Source organism: Protomyctophum bolini, assembly GCF_963924005.1.
Source record: "Protomyctophum bolini genome assembly, chromosome: 6".
Lineage (NCBI taxonomy): Eukaryota > Metazoa > Chordata > Actinopteri > Myctophiformes > Myctophidae > Protomyctophum > Protomyctophum bolini.
This window is the reverse complement of record NC_137867.1, coordinates 6,791,648-6,818,777: the sequence shown is the minus strand read 5'-3', so window position 1 is coordinate 6,818,777 and position 27,130 is coordinate 6,791,648. Positions and strand designations below refer to the sequence as shown.

General features: G+C 45.0%; 1 protein-coding gene across 2 annotated transcripts; it reads right to left on the bottom strand.

Annotated features, from left to right (window-relative positions):
• Positions 1-118: 118 nt before the first annotated feature.
• LOC308317342 (uncharacterized protein) lies at positions 119-27,130 on the bottom strand. Of its 2 annotated transcripts, none has more exons than XM_080766281.1 (9): positions 27,000-27,130; positions 15,334-15,470; positions 14,416-14,601; positions 13,616-13,787; positions 11,018-11,197; positions 8,304-8,426; positions 7,852-7,985; positions 7,728-7,758; positions 119-7,633 (listed from the first exon to the last, which is right to left on the bottom strand). In XM_080766281.1, exons 2-9 carry the CDS (start codon positions 15,466-15,468, stop codon positions 1,092-1,094), a joined length of 7,503 nt encoding a protein of 2,500 aa, XP_080622407.1. In that variant the 5' UTR covers positions 15,469-15,470; positions 27,000-27,130; the 3' UTR covers positions 119-1,091. The 2 variants fall into 2 exon arrangements, with proteins under 2 accessions (XP_080622407.1, XP_080622408.1); XM_080766282.1 differs by having other exon boundaries at positions 7,852-7,982.

Below are 27,130 nucleotides of genomic sequence, written 5' to 3'. Positions count from 1 at the left end.
AATAATAAAATACCTTTTGAATATTTTAGTGTTTAGTTACTTTTAACCAGTGACATAAATACGACATTCTCCATTTTAAGATGAAACCATACAAGAACTGACAATAGATTCAACAATAAACAATAAGATTAAAAAGCTTTATTTACCACCAAAGAATTACAAATCACAGTTATTTTCTCTTAAAAGTAAGCAATGAGAGGTGTGATAAAATAATAAAGATAAGCTGCTTTTACACTTTTTTTCTTTTTCTTTTTAATTTACAATGAAGAACTTGAAGTTTGTGAATTCACACAAGGACATTTCTCAGTGAAATATATTCTTTTAGCTTGAGAGAAAGTTCACAGTTTTAATTAAGCTACACAGGAAAGTGTTTAGGGTCCAAATTCAGCCACAATTTGCTCTTATGTTTAAAGTGAAAACACTGGGAAACCATATACTTTTGTTAGAAACATGGCGAAGAAAAAATAGAGAATCACTTTCAAAATATGCTTAAAGCATTCAACTAAACATAGCTAAAAGCAGGCTACAATGTTATTGACTAGTGAATGGATACAACACATCACGTGGAAAGATTTGTGGTAATTATGGGGAATATATTTCATTTTGGGTTTTATTTGTGTGTGTGCCAACACCCCCAAAAAAGAAAACTATCTTATTTTTTTTTGTTTGATATCAATGAAAAAGCGCTACGTCTTCTGGATCCATCGGTTGTATTTCATAGAACGTTTCCACACGTCCTACGGTCTGAATGCCAAATCTCCATTTTGCCATAAAATGCCAAATGGAAATCTAAAAACAAAAACAAATGGCACACACATAGCCATAGTAAAATATATACACTTATCAAAATATAGCAGGTATCCAACTAGTAAAAAATATATATATATACATAAATATGCAACCCTTGGCTCTTTGCAAAACTAAGACCTGGTGTATACTTGGTGGCGAGCCGGCTCGTGCACGATCCCGGGATCGTGCACCTGCAGGTTTTTGCACAATATGCAACCAAATGTAAATCAGGTATTATCGTGAATAGAAACATGTTTGTGGTCCCCTTTAGCAGTAATTGTAATATGTTTGGGTTATTCAAACTATTCAGAAATGTTGGCGGCGCGTTTGGATCTGCGAACTGGCGTTGGCTCAGTGCTCGTTCTCTTCCGTAGGATTCTCTTCTTATCTGAAAGGCTGATCTTTTCTTGCTCCTCATCAGATGAGGACTCATCGCGTTCCCGAGCAGCCCTTTTCCCTTTAGTGCTTTGTCTTCTAGGTTTAGCACCGGACGAGAGTGTAACTGAAGGACTTAATATCTTGTCATCTTCGCTGTAATCGACCTCAGGTCTTTGCCGCATGGATCTGCGCTTTGGAGGCTCTACTTCCTCGACTTCCTCCTCATCGCGATGGCGTCGTTTGGACATCATCTTAGGAGTGTCTGCTTCAGCTTTTGTTCTGTTCCGGAGAGCCCATGTTTTAACTTTTAGGCTGATCTTTTCTTGCTCCTCATCAGATGAGGATTCCTCACGTTCCCGAGCAGGCCTTTTCCCTTTAGTGCTTTGTCTTCTAGGTTTAGCACCGGACGAGAGTGTAACTGGAGGACTTATTATATCACCGTCTTCGGTGTAATCGACCTCAGGTCTGTTCCGTGTGGGTCTGCGCTTTGGAGGCTCTACTACTTCCTCGACTTCCTCCTCATCGTGATGGCGTCGTTTGGACTTAGGGGTGACTGCTTCAGCTTTTGTTCTGTTCCGGAGAGCTCTGGTTTCAACTTTCGGAGACTCTTTTGAGATGGCAAGCTCATCTCTTCCTTCCTCCTCTGCTGTTTCTGCGGTCTCTTCTTCCTCATCTTCTTCCAATGCTAATTGTATGACATTATCCTCCTCACTTTCCCCTGAGATGCTGTTAGTCACATCTATTCCTTTGGCTGCCTCGTCCTGCTCTGGTTTCTCTGTTTCCTCACTTGCAGTCAGTTCAGAGACTTTGTCTTCATTACTGTTTTCATCGTAATCAACCTCAGGTCTTTGCCGCGTGGATCTGCGTTTTGGAGTGTCTTCATCGACTGGTTTCTCCATTTCTTCATTTGCAGTTTGTTCAGTAGCATTGTCCTCCTCATCATTAGAATCAATTACTGCTTCTGCTGGAACTGCCTTAATGTCATCATTACTGTTGTCATCGTAATCAACCTCGGGTCTTTGCCGCATGGATCTGCGCGTTGTTTCAGGTGTCGTTTCATCTATGTTTTCCATGTGAGGCTTATTGCAAGCTGAATTCAAGTCCACTAAGACCACAGTGGTTCTCTGGAGCATGGGGATCTGAGATGTAAGCTCCGTCTGGGGCTCTTCATCTGCAGGTGTTTGTGGCACACTGGGCTCAGTCTTCTCTGGCACATCACTGGGTGGTGCTTGGGTTTCAACAACTGGAGCCTCTTCTTCTTGACTTTCTGCTTCAACAGGCTCCTCCTCTTTCTCTTCGCCTTGCTGTTGCTTCATTTCATCGTCTAACCTCTCACCCACAGCAACCTCCTGGCTTTCATCTGTTGTGGGTTCTGCCAGTGGAGATTCTTGTATCACTCCTTCTACCTGTTCTTCCTCTTCTGCAGATACAGGTACAGGTTCAAGTTCAGGTGTTTCTGCTTCAACCCCCTCTCCATTATCTGTCTCCAATTCATTCTCTTCTGTATGTTCTTTCTCCGCATCAATTTCTGGCACTTCACTTTCATCTTCATGAGTTCCAGATTCTTGCTCAGTGTTTCCTCCTCCTGTCTCCGTATCTGTCATGGGCTCTTTTGTTTCCTCAGGTGTTTCCACTGTTGCATCTCCTTCCTGTACTTTGATGTCCTCCATCTCTGGCTCTTCACTTTCATCTTCAGGAGTTCCAGATTCCTGTTCATTGTTTTCCCCTTCTGCCTCCTTATCTGTCTCAGGTGTTTCCACTGTTACATCGTCTTTCTGTACTTTTGTTATAGGTTCCTCTTGTTCCTCATCCTCTGATTCCTTTAGTTGTTTGCGGGCTCTTTTGGACTCACGTCTGGGTGCAACTGGGGCTGACGACCTCCCCCTTCTTAGAACTCTGGTTTCCACATCTGGTTCGTCCTTGTCTTTATTTTCTTCCGGGTTGCCTTTTGTGGACTTGCGGCTTGGTGTTGATTTGACTGGAGCTGACTTCCTTCCCCTTCTTAGAACTCTGGTTTCGACAACTGCTTCTTCGTCATCATTGCTACTTTCCACAGCGACTTCTTCAGCCTGCTCTGGGACTTCACTGAGTGTCGTCACAATAGGGTCAATGTTGAGGTCGGTTGACACTTCATTTATTTCCTCAATTTGTACAATCTCATTTGCACAGAGCTTGGGGATTTGACATGTAACCTCTTTCTGAGGCTCTTCATCTGCAGGTGTTTGTGTCATACTGTCCTCAATATTCTCTGGCACTTCAATAGGTGCAACCACAGCTGCGTCAGGAGCTGGTGTGGAACCCACTTCTCCAGTTTCCTCATTGTTTGCAAGTTCATCTTCAACACTCTCCACAGCAGCCACCTCTTGGATTTCCTTTGATGCAGGTTCTGCCAGTGGAGTTTCTTGTGTCACGCTCACCTGTTCTTCCTCTTCTACAGATACAGGTGCAGGTTCACTGAGTGTAACCATAGATGAGTCAGGTGTGGGTGTGGGTGAAAGTTCTTCAGCTTCCACAATGGGTACGATTTCATCTTCAACCCTCTCCACCAAGGATACCTTCTGGCTTTCCTCTGTTGCAGGTTCTGCTAGTGGGGTTTTGTGTGTCACTCCTTCTCCCTGTTCTTCCTCTTCTACAGGTACCGGTTCAGTTTCAGGTGTTTCTGCTTCAACACCCTCTCCTTTCTCTGTCTCCAATTCATTTTCTTCTGTATGTTCTTTCTCTGCCTCAATTTCTGGCACTTCACTTCCACCTTCAGGAGTTTCAGATTCTTGCTCAGTGTTTTCTCCTGTCTTTTTATCTGCCATGGGCTCTTTTGTTTCCTCAGGTGTTTCCACTGTAGCATATTCTTCCTGTACTTTGATGTCCTTAATCTCTGGCTCTTCACTTTCATCTTCAGGAGTTCCAGATTCGTGATCAATGTTTTCCCCTTCTGCCTCCTTATCTGTCTTGGGCTCGGTTCTTTGCTCAGGTGTTTCCACTGTTACATCGTCTTTCTGTACTTTTGCTAATCTTTTGGATTCACGTCTGGGTGCTACGGGGGCTGACTTCCTTCCCCTTCTTAGAACGCTGGTTTCTACAACTGGTTCTTCCTCGTCATTGTTAGTTTCCACAGCTGCCGCTTCCTTGCCTTTCTTTTCAGCCTGCTGTTTGCTTCTAGTGGATTTGGGGCTTGGTGTTGCTTCAGCTGGGGCTGACTTCCTTCCCCTTAGAACTCTGGTTTTGACAACGGGTTCTTGCTTGTCCTCATCCTGCTGTTTGTGTCTTGTGGATTTGCGTGTTGGTGTTGCTTCAACTGATTTTTTCCTTCCTTCTAAAGTTCTTGTTGCAGCAACTGGTGTTTCCGCTTCCTCAATTGAGTTCACCTCAATTTTAGCCTGCTCTGGGACTTCAGTCAGTGTCTCTACTACAGCTGTCAATTGGTTTTGATCTGTATTGGTCTCTGCCATAGGTTCCTCTGTCACTGCTGCTTCCATTTGCACTTCCTCTTCTATGACTGAAGGTGCAGCTTCTTCATCAGTCTTTTCTGCAGAAACACTTTGTTGAATAGGTGTTTTTTCTATCTCCTCTATTTGAGGATCATGGCAAGTTGCTTTATTGTCCACTAAGACCCCAGAAGCTCTCTGGAGTTTGGGGATTTGAGATGTAACCTCTTTCTGGGGTTCTTCATCTGCAGGTGGTTGTATCATACTGTCCTCAATCTTCTCTGGTACTTCGTTTGGTGTAACCAAAGCTTTGTCTGGGGTGGGTGTGGAAGACACTTCAGTTTCATCGTTTTCAATTTCATCTTCAACTGTCTGCACTGCAGCAACCTCTTGGCCTTCCTCTGTTGCAGGTTCAGCAAGTGGGGTGTCTTGTGTCACTCCTAATTTTTCTTCCTCTTCTACAGATACAGGGGCAGGTTCACTGGGTGTATCAATAGCTAAGTCTGAGCTGGGTGTGGGTAACACTTCTTCAGCTTCCTCACTGGGTACGGTTATATTTTCTACCATCTCCACTGCAGCAACGTCCTGGCTTTCCTCTGTTGCAGGTTCTGCCGGTGGGGGTTCTTGTGTCACTCCTTTTGCTCTTTCTTCTCCTTCTACAGATACAGGTGCAGGTTCGACTGCAGGTGTTTCTGCTTCAACTCCCTCCCCTTTCTCTGTCTCCTCTTCATTCTCTTTGATATGTTCTTTCTCCGCCTCGATTTCTGGCCGTTCACTTTCATCTTCAGGAGTTCCAGATTCCTGTTCAGTGTTTTCTGCCTCCTTATCTGTCTTGGGCTCATCTGTTTCCTCAGGTGGTTCCACTGTTACATCGTCTTTCTGTACTTTTGCTAATCTTTTGGATTCACGTCTGGGTGCTACGGGGGCTGACTTCCTTCCCCTTCTTAGAACGCTGGTTTCTACAACTGGTTCTTCCTCGTCATTGTTAGTTTCCACAGCTGCCGCTCCCTTGCCTTTCTTTTCAGCCTGCTGTTTGCTTCTAGTGTATTTGGGGCTTGGTGTTGCTTCAGCTGGGGCTGACTTCCTTCCCCTTAGAACTCTGGTTTTGACAACTGGTTCTTGCTTGTCCTCATCCTGCTGTTTGTGTCTTGTGGATTTGCGTGTTGGTGTTGCTTCAACTGATTTTTTCCTTCCTCCTAAAGTTCTTGTTGCAGTAACTGGTGATTCCGCTTCCTCACTTGAGTTCACCTCCATTTTAGCCTGCTCTGGGACTTCAGTCAGTGTTGTCACAGCTGAGTCAGAGGTGAGGTTGGTTGACACTCCATCATCCTCATTTTGCACAGTTTCATTTTCACAAGTCTCTACTACAGCTGTCAATTGGCTTTGATCTGTATTGGTCTCTGCCATAGGTTCCTCTGTCACTGCTGCTTCCATTTGCACTTCCTCTTCTATGACTGAAGGTGCAGCTTCTTCATCAGTCTTTTCTGCAGAAACACTTTGTTGAATAGGTGTTTCTTCTATCTCCTCTATTTGAGGATCATGGCAAGTTGCTTTAAGGTCCACTAAGACCACAGAAGCTCTCTGGAGTTTGGGGATTTGAGATGTAACCTCTTTCTGGGGTTCTTCATCTGCAGGTGGTTGTATCATACTGTCCTCAATCTTCTCTGGTACTTCGTTTGGTGTATCCAAAGCTTTGTCTGGGGTGGGTGTGGAAGACACTTCAGTTTCATCATTGTTTTCAATTTCATCTTCAACTGTCTGCACTGCAGCAACCTCTTGGCCTTCCTCTGTTGCAGGTTCTGCAAGTGGGGTGTCTTGTGTCACTCCTACTTTTTCTTCCTCTTCTACAGATACAGGGGCAGGTTCACTGGGTGTATCAATAGCTAAGTCTGAGCTGGGTGTGGGTAACACTTCTTCAGCTTCCTCACTGGGTACGGTTATATCTTCTACCATCTCCACTGCAGCAACGTCCTGGCTTTCCTCTGTTGCAGGTTCTGCCGGTGGGGGTTCTTGTGTCACTCCTTCTGCCCTTTCTTCTCCTTCTACAGATACAGGTGCAGGTTCGACTGCAGGTGTTTCTGCTTCAACTCCCGCCCCTTTCTCTGTCTCCTCTTCATTCTCTTTGATATGTTCTTTTTCCGCCTCAATTTCTGGCCGTTCACTTTCATCTTCAGGAGTTCCAGATTCCTGTTCAGTGTTTTCTGCCTCCTTATCTGTCTTGGGCTCATCTGTTTCCGCAGGTTTTTCCACTATTTCACCTTCTTCCTGTACTTTAATGTCCTCAGCTGTTGTAGATTCCTCTTTTTCCTCAACCTCTGCTTCTTTTTGTTGGTTGTGGACTCTTTTGGACTCACGTCTGGGTGCTTCTGGCTTCCTTCCCCTTAGAACTCTGGTGTCGACAACATGTTCTGCCATGTCATTGCTACTTTCTACAGCTGTCTCTTCCTCGTCTTTCTTTTCTTCAACCTGTTTGTGTCTAGTGGATGTCTGTGTTGGTGTAGATACAACTGTCTTCTTAGGCCTGCCTCTCTTTCTTGTTTCAGCAACTGGTGCTTCCGCTTCCTCACTTGAGCTCACCCCAATCTCATCATCGATGGCTTCCGCGTAGTCCACCTCAGGGTTTTCCCGCAAGGGTCTGCGTTTTTGAGGAATATCTGCAACAGCTTTTGCTTTGCTCCGCAGAGCTCGAGTTTCAACGGTTGGAGATGTAACCTGGTCATCCATCTTTTTGGCAGGAATATTTTGCTTAATATGTGTCATTTCTTCCATCTCCTCCACTTGAGGCTCATGGCAAGATGCTTTCAGGTCCACTATGACCACCATGGATCTCTGGAGCTTGGGGATCTCCGGTGTCTGAGGTTCCTCATCTAGAAGTGTCTGTTTCATGTCGGCTTCAATTTTCTCTGGCAATTCACTGGATGCAAGTACAGCTGTGTCCGGGGTGGGTGTAGAGGACACTTCTTCAGTTTCCTCTCTCATCTTCCGTTGCTTTAAGCCAGAACTTCTAACTCTGGTTGTCACAGGAATCTCGTCAATCTCTGAAACTGTTGTGAAAAGAATATGTGTAGATATGAGCATTCATTTTTAAAGTCCACACAATGAAGCATGTAAAAGAAAAAAGTACGTTGAAGACCTTACCTTTTGCTACTCTAACCGTGGTCACTTCCTCCTAAAAAATGACAAGGATTGTTATTTATTATTTCATAATTGCTAATTATATATTGTCTGCAAGATAATGTTGAACACAGGAAACAAAACGTACCGAGATTTGAATGGTGTATTCCACAGATTCGTTGTTCTTGTTGTGAGAGGTGATTTCCTCCATCACCACATCTGTTTCAATCACTTCACTCGACACGACAGACTTTTCTGTAAATGATAAATTCCTCGATACTGCTGAGGAAGAAATAAAGGGGAAAGTACATAAGCTTTTCCTATTCCCCAGTCATAATTGTAGTCACATTTGATATATTAGTGAGGCCTAAACAATTGTTGTTGGTTCCGTTTCCACCTGACATTAACGTGTGTTCTGAATAATCCAAAAGTAGCAGTTTCAAGCTAGTGGATCTACTTTTTATGCTTGTGTGTGACGCTGAAGTACGCTCAAGTAGGGCGTTAGTTTACGAAAAGGCTAGTTAGAATGTGGACATACTAGATTTCTGCCTGACAGCAACAATATACCATCTATTACAATGTTGCCTGAGGGGGTCTTACCACTCATGTTCATGGTGTGGATCTTGTTGGCTATGTTGGTCCTCTGTTTGGGACTGCCGACACCCTCCACCTCCCACAGCACGTCTTTGTCACCTGGATACTGACTGAGGTACATCTCACACACTGTGGACACACAACCAATCATAAGTTCCATGCATTTCTTTTATTTTTTTATCCAATGAGTTTTGTAACCCATTTTTCACCCGGTGCCAATTGCCTATGCAGAAATCTTGGGCGCTACTCTCCCTCTGCCAACCTATGGAGAGACCCGAACAGAGCTCATGCTGCCTTCAATGCATGAGGAGTGAGGAGGCCGCTTCTTTTCACCTGGTGGGGGGTGAGTTTCCCCGGTTGGACATAGGGCGTGGCAGGAACGCGTTTCCAACTAGTTCCTTTCCCCTCCATCAGGCCGACCAGGGGGAGGCAGTATAAAGACCAGGATTACTGCATGTTCTTTGTGAGGATACCTACTGCCTACCCTATAGGGACAACCCCACCTAGGGTATGGGCGCTGATGATGCGAATGAGAGAACACGCCCCCAGCGTGAATCAAAACCTTCCTACTTCCCTACCTGCTTCCCCTCGGCCGTGTCATCAGCAGGCATGGATTATCCTTCCATTGCTATGCTTTATGACACACAACTGTACATAAAACTAGACCCAACCCCTCCCCGCTCTGCTGCCCCACTGTCCTCCCCGTCACCACCTTCATCACCTTCGTCCACACTCACCATCTGCCTGGAGGAGATACAGGCTTGGATGAAACACAACTAAACAGCTCCAAAACAGAAGCCATTCTCATCGGCACCCCCACACCAGGTTAACCCATCACAAGCATCACCGTCTCATGGCCAGGACATTCCACTCTCATCTGTTGTCACAAACCTGGGTGTCAAAATGGACCCCCCACATCAAACACATCTGCAAAACATCATCTTTCCGTCTCAAGAACATCGCCAAACTCCGTCCCACCCTCACTCTACCTGATGCTGAAAAGTTGGTCCACACCTTTGTCTCCTCCAGGTTGGACTACTGCACTGCACTTCTCATCAGGGTCCCTAGCAAGAGCCTTCAAAGGCTCCAATACATTCAGAACAGCACTGCTAGGGTCCTGATGAGTGCGTAAACACGAGCACATCTCACACTATAAGGCTGTCCCCGAACATTCAGGGTTCGAATGTTCTCTCGTTGAGGTTGGCATTCAAATCTTAATTCATGGCCTTGAACCATTCGTTATTATTATTATTATTATTATTTTATATAGAAACAAATGGTTCGGATGTTCGCTCGAAAATACAGCCTTACATCACACCCATCCTCCGCTCACTCCACTGGCTCCCCATCTCATCCCCCCCCCCCCCTACCTCAGGGAACTTGTCACCCTTCAATCCTCAACCCGCTCCCTCCGCTCCTCAAACACCAACCTCCTCAAACCCACAAAGACCAACCTAGATACGCACCATGGGTGACCGGGCTTTCTGCTCGGTCGCCCCCGAACTGTAGAAAAGTATCCCACCAGATACTGTATCCCACCAGATACCACATTACGTCATCGTTGAGAGCTGGGACCAGAGTACATGGTGTGTATATGTATGTGATGACGTAATGTGGTTGAAAAAAAACTGGCTGTCACTTTGAAGAGACCAAGCGAAATTATTACTTGTGCGCTCTGCTTGCGCAAGTAATTACAATTTAGGCATTTAGCAGACGCTCTTACTAGAGAGACTTTACTTATTATATTTCTTAATTCAAAATGTAGAGGAGCAAAATATATTGGAAATAACTCTTCCTACTTCAGGGCTTCTTCCGATTTCATTTAGGTGTTACCCGATACGAGTTAAGGCTTCCATTCTGGTCAAACAGAGTCAGGGTGCTGCTATTCTGCCATGCTGGCTCATTGGAAACACTCTGCTACACCAGTGGGTCTCAAAACCTAACCTAGATCTTTAATAATGGTCAGAATCGGTGTCGGCAGACACGAACCCTGCAAATAATCGGATTATCGGTCATAATTTCGTAATCGTGCACCCCTACGCGGCACGGATGAGTTGTAACCGGCCGTCCGGCCACGCGGGTCTGACTAACATCCCGTCCCCCAACTACTCAAGGTATCTCACCAATTGAGCGCCGCAGTCCCGCCCCCTTTCAGAAAAGCGAGTGGCCCAGGAAGTGGAAGCCCCATGCATTCTCCCATCGGCACTTTTAATATAATTTATTTAAAGACGGTTACCCCGCGGACAAAGCCAATTCGGATCGTGACGAATCATGACAATGAACACAATATTTTGGGCCGATCAAATAATTTATAAGACGAAAAATAAAACAAATAGTGTTGTCTCCTGACTTTCTTTTCTTCTTTCTAATGATTTGATCGGCCCCAAAACATTGTGTTCATTGTCATGATTCGTCACGATCCGAATTGGCTTTGTCCGCGGCGTAACCGTCTTTAAATTAAAAGTGCCGATGGGAGAATGCATGGGGCTTCCACTTCCTGGACCACTCGCTTTTCTGAAAGGGGGCGGGACTGCGGCGCTCTATTGTACATCATGGTAAGATAACTACACAAGAACCCACACCTCTACCAAAGTGTCATTTTGCTTAGTGTATAAAGCGTGTGTGTGTGTGTGTGTGTGTGTGTGTGTGTGTGTGTGTGTGTGTGTGTGTGTGTGTGTGTGTGTGTGTGTGTGTGTGTGTGTGTGTGTGTGTGTGTGTACCTTTGAACATGGCTTTGGAGACGGGGTATCTCACACCCAGGCAGTCATCTCTGAAACTGCTCACAAAGTCCTCCAGCATCTGCACGCCGAAGCCGTTTCCGCGGTGACATTTTCGGACAAATATGGAGTCCATCACGGGAAGCTGATAGCGTTGAGTTGAGAACACACTACATAAGCTTCCTGCGAAAAGGAACAAAAAAATATATATATTATCAAACACATCAGAACATATCCAAGAAGGCAATGCATGTATTTTATTCAGTCTGACCAGAAACGGGGATAAAACATCAGTGAATACTAAGTGAATACAAAGTCTGCCCCCCCCCCCCCAGCCAGAAAATCTCCTTTTTCACAGTCTAATATTGGCAGCTGTGGTCCAACATACTCATTTAAGCCACAAGAGGGCAGTGGTGGGCCGTCAGGGCCAGCAAGGCCTTCTCTGCTGGCCCTGCACTTGCCTGATGCAGAAATTTATATTTTATAATAAGTCTTTCTTTTTAACAAATATTATATCTGGTATTTATTTCGCTGCCACTGCACTGTTTCTCACTCAGACAGGCTGGGTGCTCTGGGTCCTCCATTCCATTCTGTGGAGGTACAACAGCGCTTGTATTTTTTTAACCAATGAGATTATTTCCTTGTGTTGTCTCCGGGTAAAATTCTCTAACCGTGAGGCCTGCAGAAAATCCAGTGAATGGGAGCAATATAGAGATTGACAGGTTCCTTAGCCAATCAGATTTCGAGTTTGCCCTGCTGGGCGTTTTCTTTCAAGTAACCAGGGCCAGCTATAGCTGGCCTTTGGTGACGTTAACGTCTTGCTTGGATCCCATCTGCTGAAAATATTGTCCAATGAGAAAAGAGTACTGGGTGTTTGAAACTTTCTGTGCGAGTTCCCATCTGTGGGTTGATTGAGAACACCAACCAATGACTGGACTAGGAGAACAAACTGTGGTGGTGGATTTACAGTCAATGCGGATTGGATTTACAGTCAATACGACCAATGCCAGTCGAGAAGAAAGGAAGGACTTCAAGAAAAGCTTGCCATTGTAACGAAGGGTCGGCATGATATGATCAGCCATGCTGTTGAGCGACTATGAGAGATATAGATGTATAAATAAGTCGCTGAGACTAGGCGATGGGATGGGCCGGGTTGTCAGACGCGCTCCAAACAAAAGGATCTCGCTGGGTCCAAAATAATGCGTTAAAGGGACACTTCACCCTTTTTGCAAAAGAATATATGTTAATGACGTTCAGAAGCTTTAGAACACTTTCCTGGGGTTCTTTGTGTGTGTAATATGTGGTTTTAGATATTTTAGATTGTAGCAGTGAGCCTGTTGTCTCTGATGTCATGGACACTGGGCTCACTTCCTTCCTGGACTACAATTCCCATAATACTTTGGTGCACTGCTCCTCCTTGTTGATAGGGGGAGGGCTGTCCTTCTGAGACAACATGTAGTCCAGGAAGGAAGTGAGCCCAGTGTCCATGACATCAGAGACACCGGGCTCACTGCTACAATCTAAAATATCTAAAACCACATATTACACACATAAAGACCCCCACGAAAGTGTTCTAAAGCTCCTAAACGTCATTAACATATATTTTTTGGCAAAAAGGGTGAAGTGTCCCTTTAAGGGTGTTTTATTGAAGGTAGGTACATAACTGAAACGGTGCTCAAACATAAAGAAAATAAGTCACAGCGATCTCCAACTTAGATAAAGTAAATAAATAAAGCAAATAAAGCGGTCAACAAAAGTGCGGCTTCCCACACACCCCTCTCTCTCTCACTGTGTGTGAAACAGGTGAACTATGGGTATTCAAGTATTCAAGGAAACAGGTCCGCCCCTGCCTGTCAATCATCCACATTAATCACCCGTGACAGCCCACTCATTTCACCATCGAACATCATTTCCAATTCATGGCTCTTACACATGGTAAGGATATTATTATTATTACATGCGATGCGATACGATGCAGCTTATTGATCGATTTATGGCCGGGTCCGTGTTGAAGAGTTTACCAAGAGGCACACAGTGAGCAGAGTTATTTCAAAACTGGCCTGAAAAGATTTATATGATATGATATATAGGCCTATCAGGAGACCACAAGGGGAGGTAAATGTAAATTTCCATCAAAAGGAGGTGTCATTCACTACCATTGCTTTTGCTATAGTGTTTGTATTTATTGATGACATGTATTATCGTGTAGTTTTTTTTTATTCTATGTTAATGAATTCAATATATAGGCCCACAATGGGTAATGGACGTTTTTGTGTTATCATTTTTAGCCTTAATGTCTTTTACAGTACCACGTGCGGTTTACTGAATTTCCCCCACAGGATAATTAAAAAAAAAGTGTTCAATAAAAGAAAACTTACTCCACCAAAAAAGACCTGTGAAAAGCTGCACATATAGGAATGTGACAGTTATAAAACTGCGAGCCAAGTATTGTGAAAATCAAAAAAACGCCCTCCAACGCAAATCCAAGCGACGTGAGCTTTTAGATCGCGCGGTGATTTGACACTTTAGTTTGGCCTATGTTTGATGAGTTTTTTGATTACTTTTGATGCCCCCCCCACTGTTATAAAGGGGGATGTTTACCGGGAGGCTTGACGGAGTAGAAGCCCACGGCCTCTCCGTTCTTCCAGAGGACCTTGGCGTAGTCGGTCTCCGTGTGGCAGAGGAACGGCAGCTCCTCAGAGCTCATCTCGTGGGCCCTGTACACGACCCGGTTCAGGGTGTACAGGACGATTCGCTCGCCAACCGTCTGCACCTGGAGCGCACGCACGCGCACACACACACACGCACACACACACACACACACACACACACACACACACACACACACACACACACATTGTATCGTATAAGGACATTAGGGACGGGACCATAATCGCTATTATCGTTTAGCGTTATAAACAAATGCTCACATTATAAGTGTTAAATAGTTATGTATTCTGATAGTAATCATTGCTATAGAATGTTTGTTCAGTAAAAGTGGTCTCCCTTGTCTCTCCAGCTCAATAGTGAATACCTTTTCAGGTTGGGATACATACTAATGTAATTTCATCTATCAAGAGAGAGAGAACTCATACTGGTGGATGAAGTGACGAAGCAAATAAATAAGACCAAATTGGAACTGGAAATCTATGAAAAAAATGTTTTTGTTCAACAAACAGATATATCACTTAAAGCCGCTTTAACCACTTTAGACCAGTTATTCCCAAACGTTTTAGCTCGAGACCCAAAAGAGAAAAAGGAGGTCTCCCCGGGACCCAAATTAATGTAAATAGCCGATCTACAAGCGCAACATGCTGCAGATAGGCTATCCTGGGCTAATGACTCCCCAAGTGGTTTAATAAACAGAACCCTAAATGTTGGTGAAACGTCTCTCGTCATACTTGCAGAATTCCGTCTCTGGCAGCGTTCCCCGTCTTGAGAATTTCGTCGACGGTCCACCATCGGTTCCTCAGGTAGAGAGCCACGGCCGTCAGCTGGTCCGACGGGCAGAAGAGGGCCAGGACCTTCTGCTTGTCGTTGGACCCGTACAGAGGGACGAAGCCCACGTTGGTAAGACCTATGGACACCTGGGGTTTGACGGGAAGGGGAGAACCCAAGAAAACTTTAACGCATTGAGACCTGAGACCAGATTCTATAAATGTTTTCTAAATCATGACAGTTTTCTGAAAAGCCTATACGTTTTCAGTGGTGTCATGTATCATATTTCCAGGGACTCCCCCAGAAGCAAAGATTTGAGTTAAAAGAATATATTATATTCAAAGATTTGCACACATTTTTTACAAATTTTCCAAAAATAGCAGATCTGCAAGCTCGTAGCAGTGCCGTGCTATGAGCTTAAGTATATCAGCTATTATTTTCCAGATAAAGTTTAAAATAATGGTTTAAAGTGGTCGCATTCCAGGTCTTAATGGGTTGATGAAGACAACAATTCACAGTCAAATAAGTGCACACCTGGAACCATGCACTTGCCCATTGGACCCGACTGACCACTTAGCACAGTCGTCTTCATCTTCGGTCAGATGGGTGGGCCGCGCGCCTCTTCCGAGAATCACGCGTATAGCGATCAAACAATCGATTGCGTTCCACACTTTAAGTTCTCATTTACTGGCATCATGTTTTATAATTGTCATTCTAAATCTGAAATAGTTTTGCCAATCATTTCTGGGGCCCACTATCCTCACAGGCTCACAGCCCAGGAACCACTAGGCCTCCCCAAAATGATAAATCAGGATCGGCGTCGGACGCAAAGTTCTGTTTTACGGGTCGGGTTCTACTTTATTAGGAGTGTCATTTGTCACCTGTGTTCGGTTGGCCAGGGTGACTTTCTGCAGTGCGTCTGGGTTGGTGCAGAGGATGCTTTTCATGTACTCCTCGGACAAGCGCTCCTGCTCGCCCTGGCTGAAGTCAGCCAGAAGGTCCACAGGGAACTCCATCCCTACAAAACAAAATGGAGACACAAGTTACAATTTAGGCATAGGTATAGTACACGCAAACACCAATTGCAGAGGGACAGTGTAGTGCCCAGGGGGGCAGTGAAGCCAATAGTGTCTGAAGCCAGCAGGAAATCCTGACTTCCTGAAAGTTCATATAATGGCCTGTTGTGGCGCTGACATTGGGCGCAAAAATCCCATAGCTCCAGAGGTCCATGTATTTGGGCCCAACTTCACCTAGACTGTATTACCTTAATAAACATGGTCATGAATACTTTCTGCTTTTTTTATATATATATTTTTTTTATCCCACGATTTTGTAACCCATTTTTCATTTTTCACCCCTGTGTAATGTGATCCTGGGCTCTACACACCCTCCACCAACCTAGTCCCCAATATATGGGGGACAAGGGGAGAGCAACGGACTTGAACTCATGCTTCCTTCATGCCTGAGTGTCCAAGTTGCTCCTTTTACACCTGACAGGGGGGGGGGGGGGTTTCCCTGGTTGGACGTATAGCGCGTGGAAGCCTGGAAGGAACACGTTATTCTTAACCAGTTCCTTTCCCCTCCATCAATGAATACTTTCTGCTTCCAGTCACTAGTTTAAAGTCAGCCAATGACCAGCTGGGCCCAAACGGATAGATAGAAAGATGGCGATTTACAATGCAAGGACTGTCAGGCTTCACACACACACACACGGCACGCGTGCACGTGTGTGTGCGTGTGTGTGTGTGTGTGTGTGTGTGTGTGTGTGTGTGTGAGAGAGAGAGACACAGAGTTAAAAACCTGCGCTTGCTCAAATTGGCAATCTACCAGCTCACATCGAGCCGCACCGCAATACGTTGTGAGCTTGTAACCCAGCTTGTTCGTTTGAGAACCACTTCTTCTCAAACAAACAAACAAACAAACAAAGTTTGGGAAGCAGTGCAGGCGGAGAACAACTTCACAGAGCCCAGACTGCATCATGCTGCATGTAGGTCAGCGGCGGATATGAGGAGATTGAACATGACGAGTCAATGAGCAAACAAACAGGCAGGCGGCGAGCCGAGCACGTATATACAGTATACAGATGGCGTTCCACCTCCACCGCCATTCATCCCCATAATCCCGCTGACTTTCTGCATGGGGGGGGGGGGGGGGGGGCTGCTGCATGGGTGGTTAGAGCAGTGGTTCCCAGAGTGGGGTCCGTCCGGGTACCCCCAGGGGTCCTTAAGGGAGTTACAGGGGGTCACCCGGTTATGATAGTTAGGAACCAAAATGGACTCTGAGAGTGCACAAATGGAACTCTGACCAAATTAAATTAACATTGATTTTTTTTTACACTTGACGGGCCTGTCTTAATTTGTGTTGGTTCTGTGCGTTTGCTTCAACCAATTATATCCACTAAGATTTAGCATTCCTTTCATGTCATTATTCTGTGCAATTATATTAATTAACGCTTTCTCTCGGACTCTGGGAAACTTGAAATGAAACGGGTTGAGAATCACTGCTATAGGAGCCATACAAATCGATTAGTCTTATTTACCTCGTATTAATACTTAGTACAACTTAGTACAATGGTGGTGTAATCAGTGACAATATTGACATTATGGACCAAGGTTTTCTGAGCTTCTGCCAATAATGTGAGACACATACATATATTCTGAGATGTAATTTGAGCCCTCGAGCCTCATCTTTATGACGCTACCACACCACGTTAAGCCCAGAATATGTCGTCACGGTGACATTAACACACTAACATCCTGAGGCTGTAAAAAAAATTACCAATAGGCCTATGTGAAAGCTCATGCATGCTTTTGACTCGGTCAACAGAGAGTGTGTGACAGTGTGAGTACTAGTGTGTGTGTGTGTGTGTGTGTGTGTGTGTGTGTGTGTGTGTGTGTGTGTGTGTGTGTGTGTGTGTGTGTGTGTGTGTGTGTGTGTGTTTGTGTGTGTGTGTGTGTGTGGGGGGGGGGGATATAAGTTTAAGTACTAGTATGTAACTTTCCTCTTCTACCGCGGATTTGAACCTGGTTTCCTGCGCTGACAAGTGCTGACATGTCCCATTGGTCTCTCAGGAGACAAATTGAATCTTGACCATCAGGTCAAACTCCATGTCATGACCTTTGACATGATCTAAATAGAAATAGAAGAGCAGGGAGACACAATACAACCACTCAAACCCTGCCTATATGCGCTTGACCGGAGTCTATACACTATACTAGCGTATATTCTCCGTTTTCTGTTATTGTCCAGAAAGCTTTATAGCATGAAAATGACGCGTTGCTGCGACAAATGTGTCATTTTCAGATAAAGCAAAATGCGTTTTCAGAATGTGATATGCGTGTTATTGTATATGGGAAAACTTTCCCCCACAATACAGATGCTGGGGTTAAAGTGGTTATACTTTAAAACCTTGCCTTTCCCAAAACTGCTCTGAGTTCTGCCAAGACAGTGAAAGTAGCGAGTCAGCATGAAGTCCCCATGCTGAGGCTCTCACTCTGCTAAATCTGTGTTAGCATCATGTTATGCTTTATAGCTATTGAAAAATAGCAGATCTACAAGCTCATAGCGCGCCACCGAGTGGCGCGCTACGAGCTTGTAGGTCTGCTATTTTTTGAAAAAAATCGAAGAACGACTGACATTTTTAGAATCTGATCTCCGGTCAGAATGGGTTCATCAGACCAGTGTGTGTCCAGTGGAAACCTCGTATGAATCTGATCTCAGGTCAGAATGGGTTAAACACCTTATATACTCTGTCGTACGCCGGGCGTGTTGTCGTGCGACACGTCGTTATAGCTCGTGGATCTCGCTGAATCAATGTGTGTCATTGTGCAACAGGTTGTGTGCGAACCATGAGTGTTTCCCTCCTTTTAAACAAGATGTCACATGCGCATTATCTATATTTCCACTCTCATTGCGGTAAGTGTATAAGTCATTATGATACAAGTCATATTTCGATGACTCAAGGTGTGTGTGTGTGTGTGTGTGTGTGTGTGTGTGTGTGTGTGTGTGTGTGTGTGCGTGTGTGTGTGCGACTGTGCGTGCGTGCTTGCAAGTGTAAAAGTTTCAATAAAAGTAGGGGTTGTGCCTCCAAGGGGGCATGTCTCACTGCATGTATGTGTGTGTGTGTGTGTGTGTGTGTGTGTGTGTGTGTGTGTGTGTGTGTGTGTGTGTGTGTGTGTGTGTGTGTGTGTGTGTGTGTGCGTGTGTGTGTGCGACTGTGCGTGCGTGCGTGCTTGCAAGTGTAAAAGTTTCAATAAAAGTAGGGGTTGTGCCTCCAAGGGGGCATGTCTCACTGCATGTATGTGTGTGTGTGTGTGTGTGTGTGTGTGTGTGTGTGTGTGTGTGTGTGTGTGTGTGTGTGTGTGTGTGTGTGTGTGTGTGTGTGTCTCACTGTGTGGCTTGGCTCACTGCATGGGTTTTAGGGTTATGTGTGTGTGTGTGTGTGTGGGGGGGGGGGGGGGGTTGTTTGGCCCATTGTGGCCGTGGCGTGAGGGTGTGACATGTGGGCAGCACTGGTGACACGTAACACAGTACATACATGCAAAGTGTGCATACAATTCTTAGTTTCTTATATGGACAATTGGACATACCTGTATCTATAATATGCCAATTTATACCACGTCTGGTATGCACATGGCCAGCTCCCAGCTTGTGGTTTGGTTTAGTGGGTTTTAGGGGTGGTGTGTTTGGCACATAATTGTATCTAACCTGATTGGAGCCATGTGCATGAACACGTTAAGATCTGTAACTGTGTTTGCAGAGGTGGACATGCAGTAAACTAAGTCCACTAAAATAGTTTGAACACTTTACTTACAAGTGATGTCTTTGTAGATTCCGAATATAATTACAAAACAATATCCAATTGGCCTGAGCACTGTTGTATAATATGTCTCTTTTTTTTTTCTTTTGAAAATAGTCAATCTATCTGTAGATCTGCTATTTTTTTAGTTAGTTTGAAAAACAAACATTCTGCACAGTGACTATTATTTCTACATTGTGTTAACCCATTAAAACCAGGAAAGCATCTGTGTCATTTTACTTTTTTTTTTTTTTTGTGTGCGTTGGCCATTACATCTGCAATTTTTTAATAAATAATAAAACATCTTGAATAATTTTGAATTATGAAAAGGTTTGAGAACTATAACTGATTTAGAATGCAAAGTAGAATTGGCCTCGGGTCATAATGAGTCCATGCTATACTCTTACTTACGGTAAGTAAAAAAAAAAAAAAGAATCCTAGAACTAGTGAAAATGCAAACCAGCGCCCCAGGCCCGGCTATAATATTGCTTCTACCCCTCAAGTCGTTGGAGCCAACCCGTAAAAGCACCCTAACAAGTTTTGTAAGCGTTCCCCGCTTGGCGGCAAGGCAGAGTTACATAATAAGTGCAGTCTGTATAGGTCTCTGTACAAGTAGCACTGACAGGAAGCCCTCTGGTCCGGAGTTAATCTTCCCAGATCTAGTAAACCATGAGCCCCCCCCCCCCCCCCTGGCTCTGGCCCCTGCATGGGACCCCATGGGCCCCAAGGTCTGTGAGGGAGCCTTTATGGTCGTGAAGTCTGGGGTCCCCCTTTGCCAACCAATAACTTACAGATGGTACAAACACCAAAGTTGAGACTCCACAGTCTGCATGCAGAACCCTGCAATTTCATTCTGCGCGTCCCCAACGGAAAATAACAAATGGTGCACGCAGAGCAGAATTAGGACGATACCCACTCATTATCAAAATTAAGAAGACGGCATTTAAATGTTATAACCAGCTAGAATAAAGCGACCCTACCCAGACATGCCCTCACTTACAGTGAAAACATACAGGGATACCCCTGTATATAGTCAGCTGGTTTGGGGATTCAATCACAAGAAGCACAGCCACAAGACAGTAAACCCACTGGACTAAACCAGATTGATTGATTGAACAATGGTTAGCCAGGAAGAAAAGGAGAAAAAAAACAGGAAAGTACAGTTCAATACAAGGTCTCATGTCTAAGATAAGAAAACAAAACAGAAATCTACCTATGACACTTTGAAAGTCAATCCAAAACCAGAGCAAAATGGAATGCTATTTGGCCCCAAAAAGAGCGTAGGCTATACAGTGGCAGAATACCTGAGCACGGTGACTGTTTTGACTATAATATATGCATAGCTTTGACTGCCTTGCAACAGAGAAAGGCCACCACAGGTAGACCTGGTTTGCCAGAGCGAGACTCTCTGCGACCCACCCACTGCACAAACCAAGCTACACTTTCTAACCACCTGCACCATTATATCGAGACATGATCATAGACACTATAGAGTACACTTCCTGCAGATTACAAACACTGTACGTTTTGTTTGCAATACATGTTTTCTTATGCCAATGAAGATCCTTTGAATTGAATTGAGCCATGGGGGGGAGAGGCCAGGACACGTGTGTTTGAAAACACACGCGTTGTTCTTCCCTCCCCCGTGTTCCCTGACACATGAATCTATTGACAATTGTTCCCAGTGCAGTTGGTTGTCTGCACAGTTCCTCTTTATACACACATACATAATGTATGTATGTATGTATGTATGTATGTATGTATGTATGTATGTATGCACATACTGTATACAATATAAGTCATCCACATACATTACGGAGTACGGTATGTGTACACCCATGTTGGTGTACACCCATTCACTCACACCCACTCACTCACATCCATGCAGTTTCTGTATGGGTGTATCAGACAGTATATGTGAATGTATGCACGCATGCCAACATCGGACATCTGAGCAGCCATCCGCTGGGTGAAGCTGAAACTGAATGTTTATAGTTTCAGAAACTGAAGGTTTCAGGTAGTGGACCAATACAAAGTCTACTACTTTATTCTCTACTACTGAGCCAAACTATAGTGGTGGGTTGGGGTCAAATCTGACCACGCATCGCCAGGTTTGACGCGACGGGACCCTTTTTCCAACACTCTCGGGCCGTGCCGCGCGCGGCGGAATTTGGAACGGGTTGATGCCGCCGCTTCCGCTGGAAAAACATCGAAAAGCAACTTGAGCAGAGTGAGCCCCCGCACCCGAAGCGGTGTCCGCTTCAGTCGACTCGGCGCCTCTCGAGTTGCGTATACTCTGACAGGCAGAGGATCAGTCAGTCATCCATCCTGATCGGCATGCAACGCAACGCAACGCAACGGGACCAGGTCCTGTCACAACCAACGTGTCTGACGCATTGGGGGAGCCCCGTTGCGTCAAACGGTGCCATGTGCTTAAATCCTGCCCCAACTCGTCACCAGCCGCTTGACGCAAGACGTGTGGAACCAAACGGGTCACCCGTACAGAAACTGTTCTTCTGTTTCTACACTCTCAGAGTTAGTAGCCTACAGTGTACACATATAGACGCTGGACACATTCTAAGGCCAACAACACACACGTCAGTGGTACAGATTCCATGGCTTCCTCGCCCCTGCCCCCCCACCACTCCCAACGAGCCGACAGACTGGTTTTCTCACTGGAAACCCCCGTTACCTCCACTCTAAAACCATTCGTTTTCACTGAACTCTTTCTATCTATCTATCTATCTATCTATCTATCTATCTATCTATCTATCTATCTATCTATCTATCTATCTATCTATCTATCTATCTATCTATCTATCTATTCTACAGTATGAAAAAAGGTTAAGTGTGTGACTGCTTGAGGCAGCTGCAACCTTTTTTGAACCGTGTAAAGTTTACACAGTTCAAAAAAGGTTGCAGCACACACACTCAATAAGGTTCAATACGTTTACACTGTAAACGTATTGAACCTTATCGAGTGTGTGTGGCGCATGTGTGTGTGTGCATGTGTGTCGTTGTGTGTGTGTGTGTGTGTGTGTGTGTGTGTGTGTGCGTGCGCGACTGTGCGTAACTGCGTATAGCTCCATACATTGGGAGTCGACAACTGTTTGGGGTGCAGCTGCTGGAACTGTCATCAGATCCCAATCTGTGTTATCTCTCGCACAAGCCCGCGGACCCCCTATAACTGCTCCCGGGCGGTGAGGGCGACGCCCCGCATGCCCCCCCGGGCCATGCGTGTCCATACGAGCGGAGTACTGTACATATACTGTACATACAGCATGTTATTGTATCGTGTGTATACGGTCGGTGTATATAGACTTCAGATAACGCCACTAGATAAAATGCAGACCACTTCTGCTCTGGAACATCCCCTGCCTATATCGCACCGCAATCGTTTCCCTCTGCCTCGCACGCACGCACGCACGCACGCACGCACTCACACAGACAAACACCTCTGTCACTGAGCATCAGCAGCCATGCACAGTGTCTGGTTTCTGTTTGTTTTATGTATGAGTGGGGGAGGGGAAAGCGAGGGAGAGTGAGAGAGAGAGAGAGACAGAGAGAGAGAGAGGGGGGGGGGGATATGGGTGTATGAGAGAATAATTATGTAAAAGGAGATCCATTCACAAAAAACCTCTCTGGATTAATTCTGAAAGGGACAGTTTGCGGGGTGCATATATACTTAGTTTAGACTAGTCATTGGTTAGACATGGGTTAAGGTTATATGGTTTAGGTGTGCTGCCCCCCGTGGGAGGTTATAGGTTTAGGGTGAGGGTTTGAGATAGGTTGTAGTTGTATAGGACTAATGACTGGTCTAACCAATGACTAGTCTAAACCAAAAACTGTCTAAAATAAGTACCGCACCCCAGTTTGCGTGTGGGTGCGCGCGTGCGCCTGAGTGTGCGTATAATCTGCGTATATGCATGTACTACTGTGTATTTATTTGCGCCAAATGCATACAGTGCAGAGCTCTCTTGAAAACGACTCCTGTTCTTTTTCTCAGCAGCACAACAACAACCCCAGGGCAGGGAGAGTATAGTGAATACCTCTATACATTCTTCTCAGATATACACTCGCCGCGCGCTGGCCTACATTTTGCCATACCCCACCTACTTTCTGCAGCTACTACACTGTTTCTCAACCAGCGGCTCACGTGATGTCACAGTATATACAAACAGAGCAGTTCTGTTTGCACAGACTTGAGTGAAGGTGTCATTGTGAAAGCGCGTTGAGAAACAACTCTAGACTGCAACTATACTATACTGGGAGATATGGTACACTGCGGCTATTTGACCCATTCATTCAGGGCGGGAACCCTTTTTGGTGTTTTTAAGCATTTAGACATATGTATGTTGAAAAATAGCAGATCTACAAACTCGTATAGCTAAAGCCCCCCCCCGGGAAGCGAACTGGGGACCTTCCCTGTATCGGACTCATGCACTTCAGCTATATGGGCTTGTCTGTATAGCGACATCCCCAATATTGGGACACTGCCAGGGGGTTAAAGTGGTTATAATCCCACCAGATTACAGCTCTATTTTGGATGCGGTCATCCCCCCGTGTGAACTCAATGGCAGGTTTAGCATGAGATTACAGGCGTGAGCAGGACACTAGAGCGCCTCTCGCAGTTTTCTGAAAAAACCCATGTTTCTATGTCAGTCGGTGCTCATCGTTTTTCATGTCAAGGACCCCCAGAATGATATTTGGCCGCCGATCCCCATCTGAAAATATCTTGTTCCATAGTAGTGACCTGACCTCCCAGAAGCAAAGATTTGAGTTAAAAACGTCCGCTCTGAAAGAATATATTCAAAGACTCGCGCCACATTTTCACAATTTAAAAGACATAGCAGATCTACACGCTCGTAGCACGGCACAGGGTACTATGAGCTTGCAGATCTGCTATTTTCCAATAGCTAAAAGCTATAACATAATGCTTTAAAAAACACCAAAAGGGGTTAAAAAATCTCAGAGTCACAGACCCCCGTTAAGCGTCCATTTGGACGCTGGATGGCCCCCGAGCCAGACGTTGAGAACCAACCCGTGTATAGTGAAACAATGGCTAATGAATAACCGAGTAAGAATGTCCACAATCATGGCCGCATGTACTCTAGGGACGTATAATGGTTCAGTTCCCTCTCCACGCCTGTGTCTGTAAACTGGTTTAAATTATATGTTGTTCCTGTTCCCCAAAAAGGAAAGAAAAGAAAAGCAGAAGAAAACACTAGGCTTTTTGTCCAGAAATAGCTTGCAGCAGTTTGACACATTTATACTCAACAGGAACGTATAGGTTTACAGGCCGCTCTGCAGGCGCACACAGATATAGCACGTGGATGCGGTTGCATGTGCACATGCGTGTGGTCGCATGTGCACATGCGACTTGCATGTGACAAGTGACAACACAGCATGACATAGAAACGCAATCTGTTCGACAGTTATAGTGGTTGGAAGGAAGAAGTGTAGGCTATACTCAAGTCAATGGTTTTTTCTTTCTTTTTGTTACTCGAGTGTAAAACCAGGAATGTTACAATAACAACAACAAAAAGGTTGTATTTAAAAACGTACAAGAGTGTTGGCATCAGACTGCCAATGTAAAAATACCGGTACTCAAGATTGTCTAAAAGTTTTCAGATTTTTGGGGGGAAATATTTTTTAAGCAGTATGTTATGCTTTAGCTATTGGGAAATAGCAGATCTACAAGCTCGTAGTAGCGCGGCTTGTAGATCTGCTATTTTCGGCTCCAGAATGTTTTGACTGGGGGTGCTATAGGGGTGCTGGCTATTGGAGGGGTGGGGGGGGGGGGTGGGGGGCTAAGGGTCGATTCATACTCCTATTTTAGAGCCGAATAAAAGTCGGTTCGGCGCTGTAGAGCCTACAATTTGACGTCATTTGAGGTTCGGGGGGGGGGGGGGGTACCGTCCTAAAGTCGGCTCTTCGGTGCTACTGAAATTTTCTGACGAGCCGAAATCATTTCGGCACTACAGCGCCGAAACAGGAGTATGAATCGGCCCTAAGCCTCCACCACAGTGGGATAAATAACACAACAACAACAATAATAATAATAATAATAATAATAATAATAGGCCTAATCTTTATTCATAGAGCACGTATCAAACAAAGTAAAACGGTGCTTTTAATTTAATTAAAATACACTTATATATTAATCAAATTCCCCCCCAGAATAAATCTGTGTCTAGGCTATACATTTCTGCAGAAATGTGCTGAGTGCGCATTTATGCCATATTGACGGGGCGATGTGCGCGCAACAGCATGCACGTTCTCGTCTGTCGTCAGTCTTCAGACGTTTGTTTACAACCTGAAGGACTTCTTAAAGACACCACCATCATTCTGCAAGTATACGCCCCAGTGCCAGTGCCTACTCAAAACTGGCGCTACTATTTTGTGCTCGGGTACAAAAAGTTCTCAATTCGCGGAAAGCGCCTTGGAGAGAGAGAGAGAGAGAGAGGGGGGAGGTCCGCCCCGCGTGCGTGCGTGTGTGTGTGTGTGTGTGTGTGTGTGTGAGAGTGAGTGAAGGGGGATGGGCCGCCTGTCTGTGTGTGCGCGAGCGAGTGTGTGTGTGTGTGTGTGTGTGTGTGTGTGTGTGTGTGTGTACGCGCGCGTGCGTGCACTCGCACAAAGGAGGAGCGAGCGGGAGAGCGCTCCAAGACCTGAAACCAAAAGAATGCAAAAAAAAAAGAAAAAACATCAACATGAAAGATATGATAGCCTATTCCATCGCAAGCTATGATTCTGTCGCTTGCCGACAATATGTCGGCTGACAATGTCGATCGAAGCTGCAGTCGACGGACGGGATAATATCTGTCTGTGATTGATTTAATCGATACATTATAAGGTCAAGGAGATGAATCCACGCGGACATCAACCCAACCAAAACAAACAAGTGGGCCCCGGAGAGAAGTGGGCCCCTCTTAGCGCACAATAACAATGTACCCCTTTTCTTTGGAAGGCTGCTATAAGACTGCAGAACGCATCCTTTTGTTCAGTGACATTAGCTGAACAAAAAACGCACGCTTTAAAAAAAAAAGCTATATTGTTTTGTTTTCAACTTTGTAGGCTATAGGGTATATTTATAGGCCTATCACAAAACGGAGAATAAATGCAAGTCAATAAAGGCAATACACAAGTAGACAAAGGAGTCTATTATAAGAGATATATACGCAATTACATTGTTTTCATTTATTTATTTGACTAATAAGCTTTATAGGTGCCACACTGAAGATCGGAAACGGTTTTTTTATTTAAACAATCAAAATAGTGAACGATTTCCAATCCAGGACCATTGCTCTGGTTTATAAAACATTAGATTTCTGCATTTTAATTTCCCCAGGCATTGCCTTATAATTATGATGGAACTGAATTGCATGGGCGCGCAAATCGTACCCATATAAAGTCGGCAGGTTCCAACGTTGGGCAGTTAAGAACATTTTGTTCCAGGCATATGCAACATTGTAGATTTGCTCTCAAACGTCCCAAACCGCCGTGGACGGGATGCTGTTGTTCCAAATAAAGCCTCGGACTGCAATGTTAAATGACAGAATAGTCATTGGTTCATCCAATCTCTATAATCCGCGCGTCGGTGTGTACTTTCTCCTGCGTTTGCGTCCTTAACTCTTTCTGCTTGGAAATGGGAATCCACAGAAGGCGCAAATGAAAACAAACCAAACCTTTCCGCGCATAGAAGGGAACCGCAGTTCGTGGGGAAATAACCAGAAATAAAGAAAAACTCACCTTTTTATGGCGAATATATCCCCCCTAGGTGAAACAACGGTGCTTTTCTATTTAGGCTGTTTAAAAATCAGTAAACATATCTCTTGGTGTTATGTGTTGCTTTGTGCTGGTCTGGCCAGCGCGCATGCTCA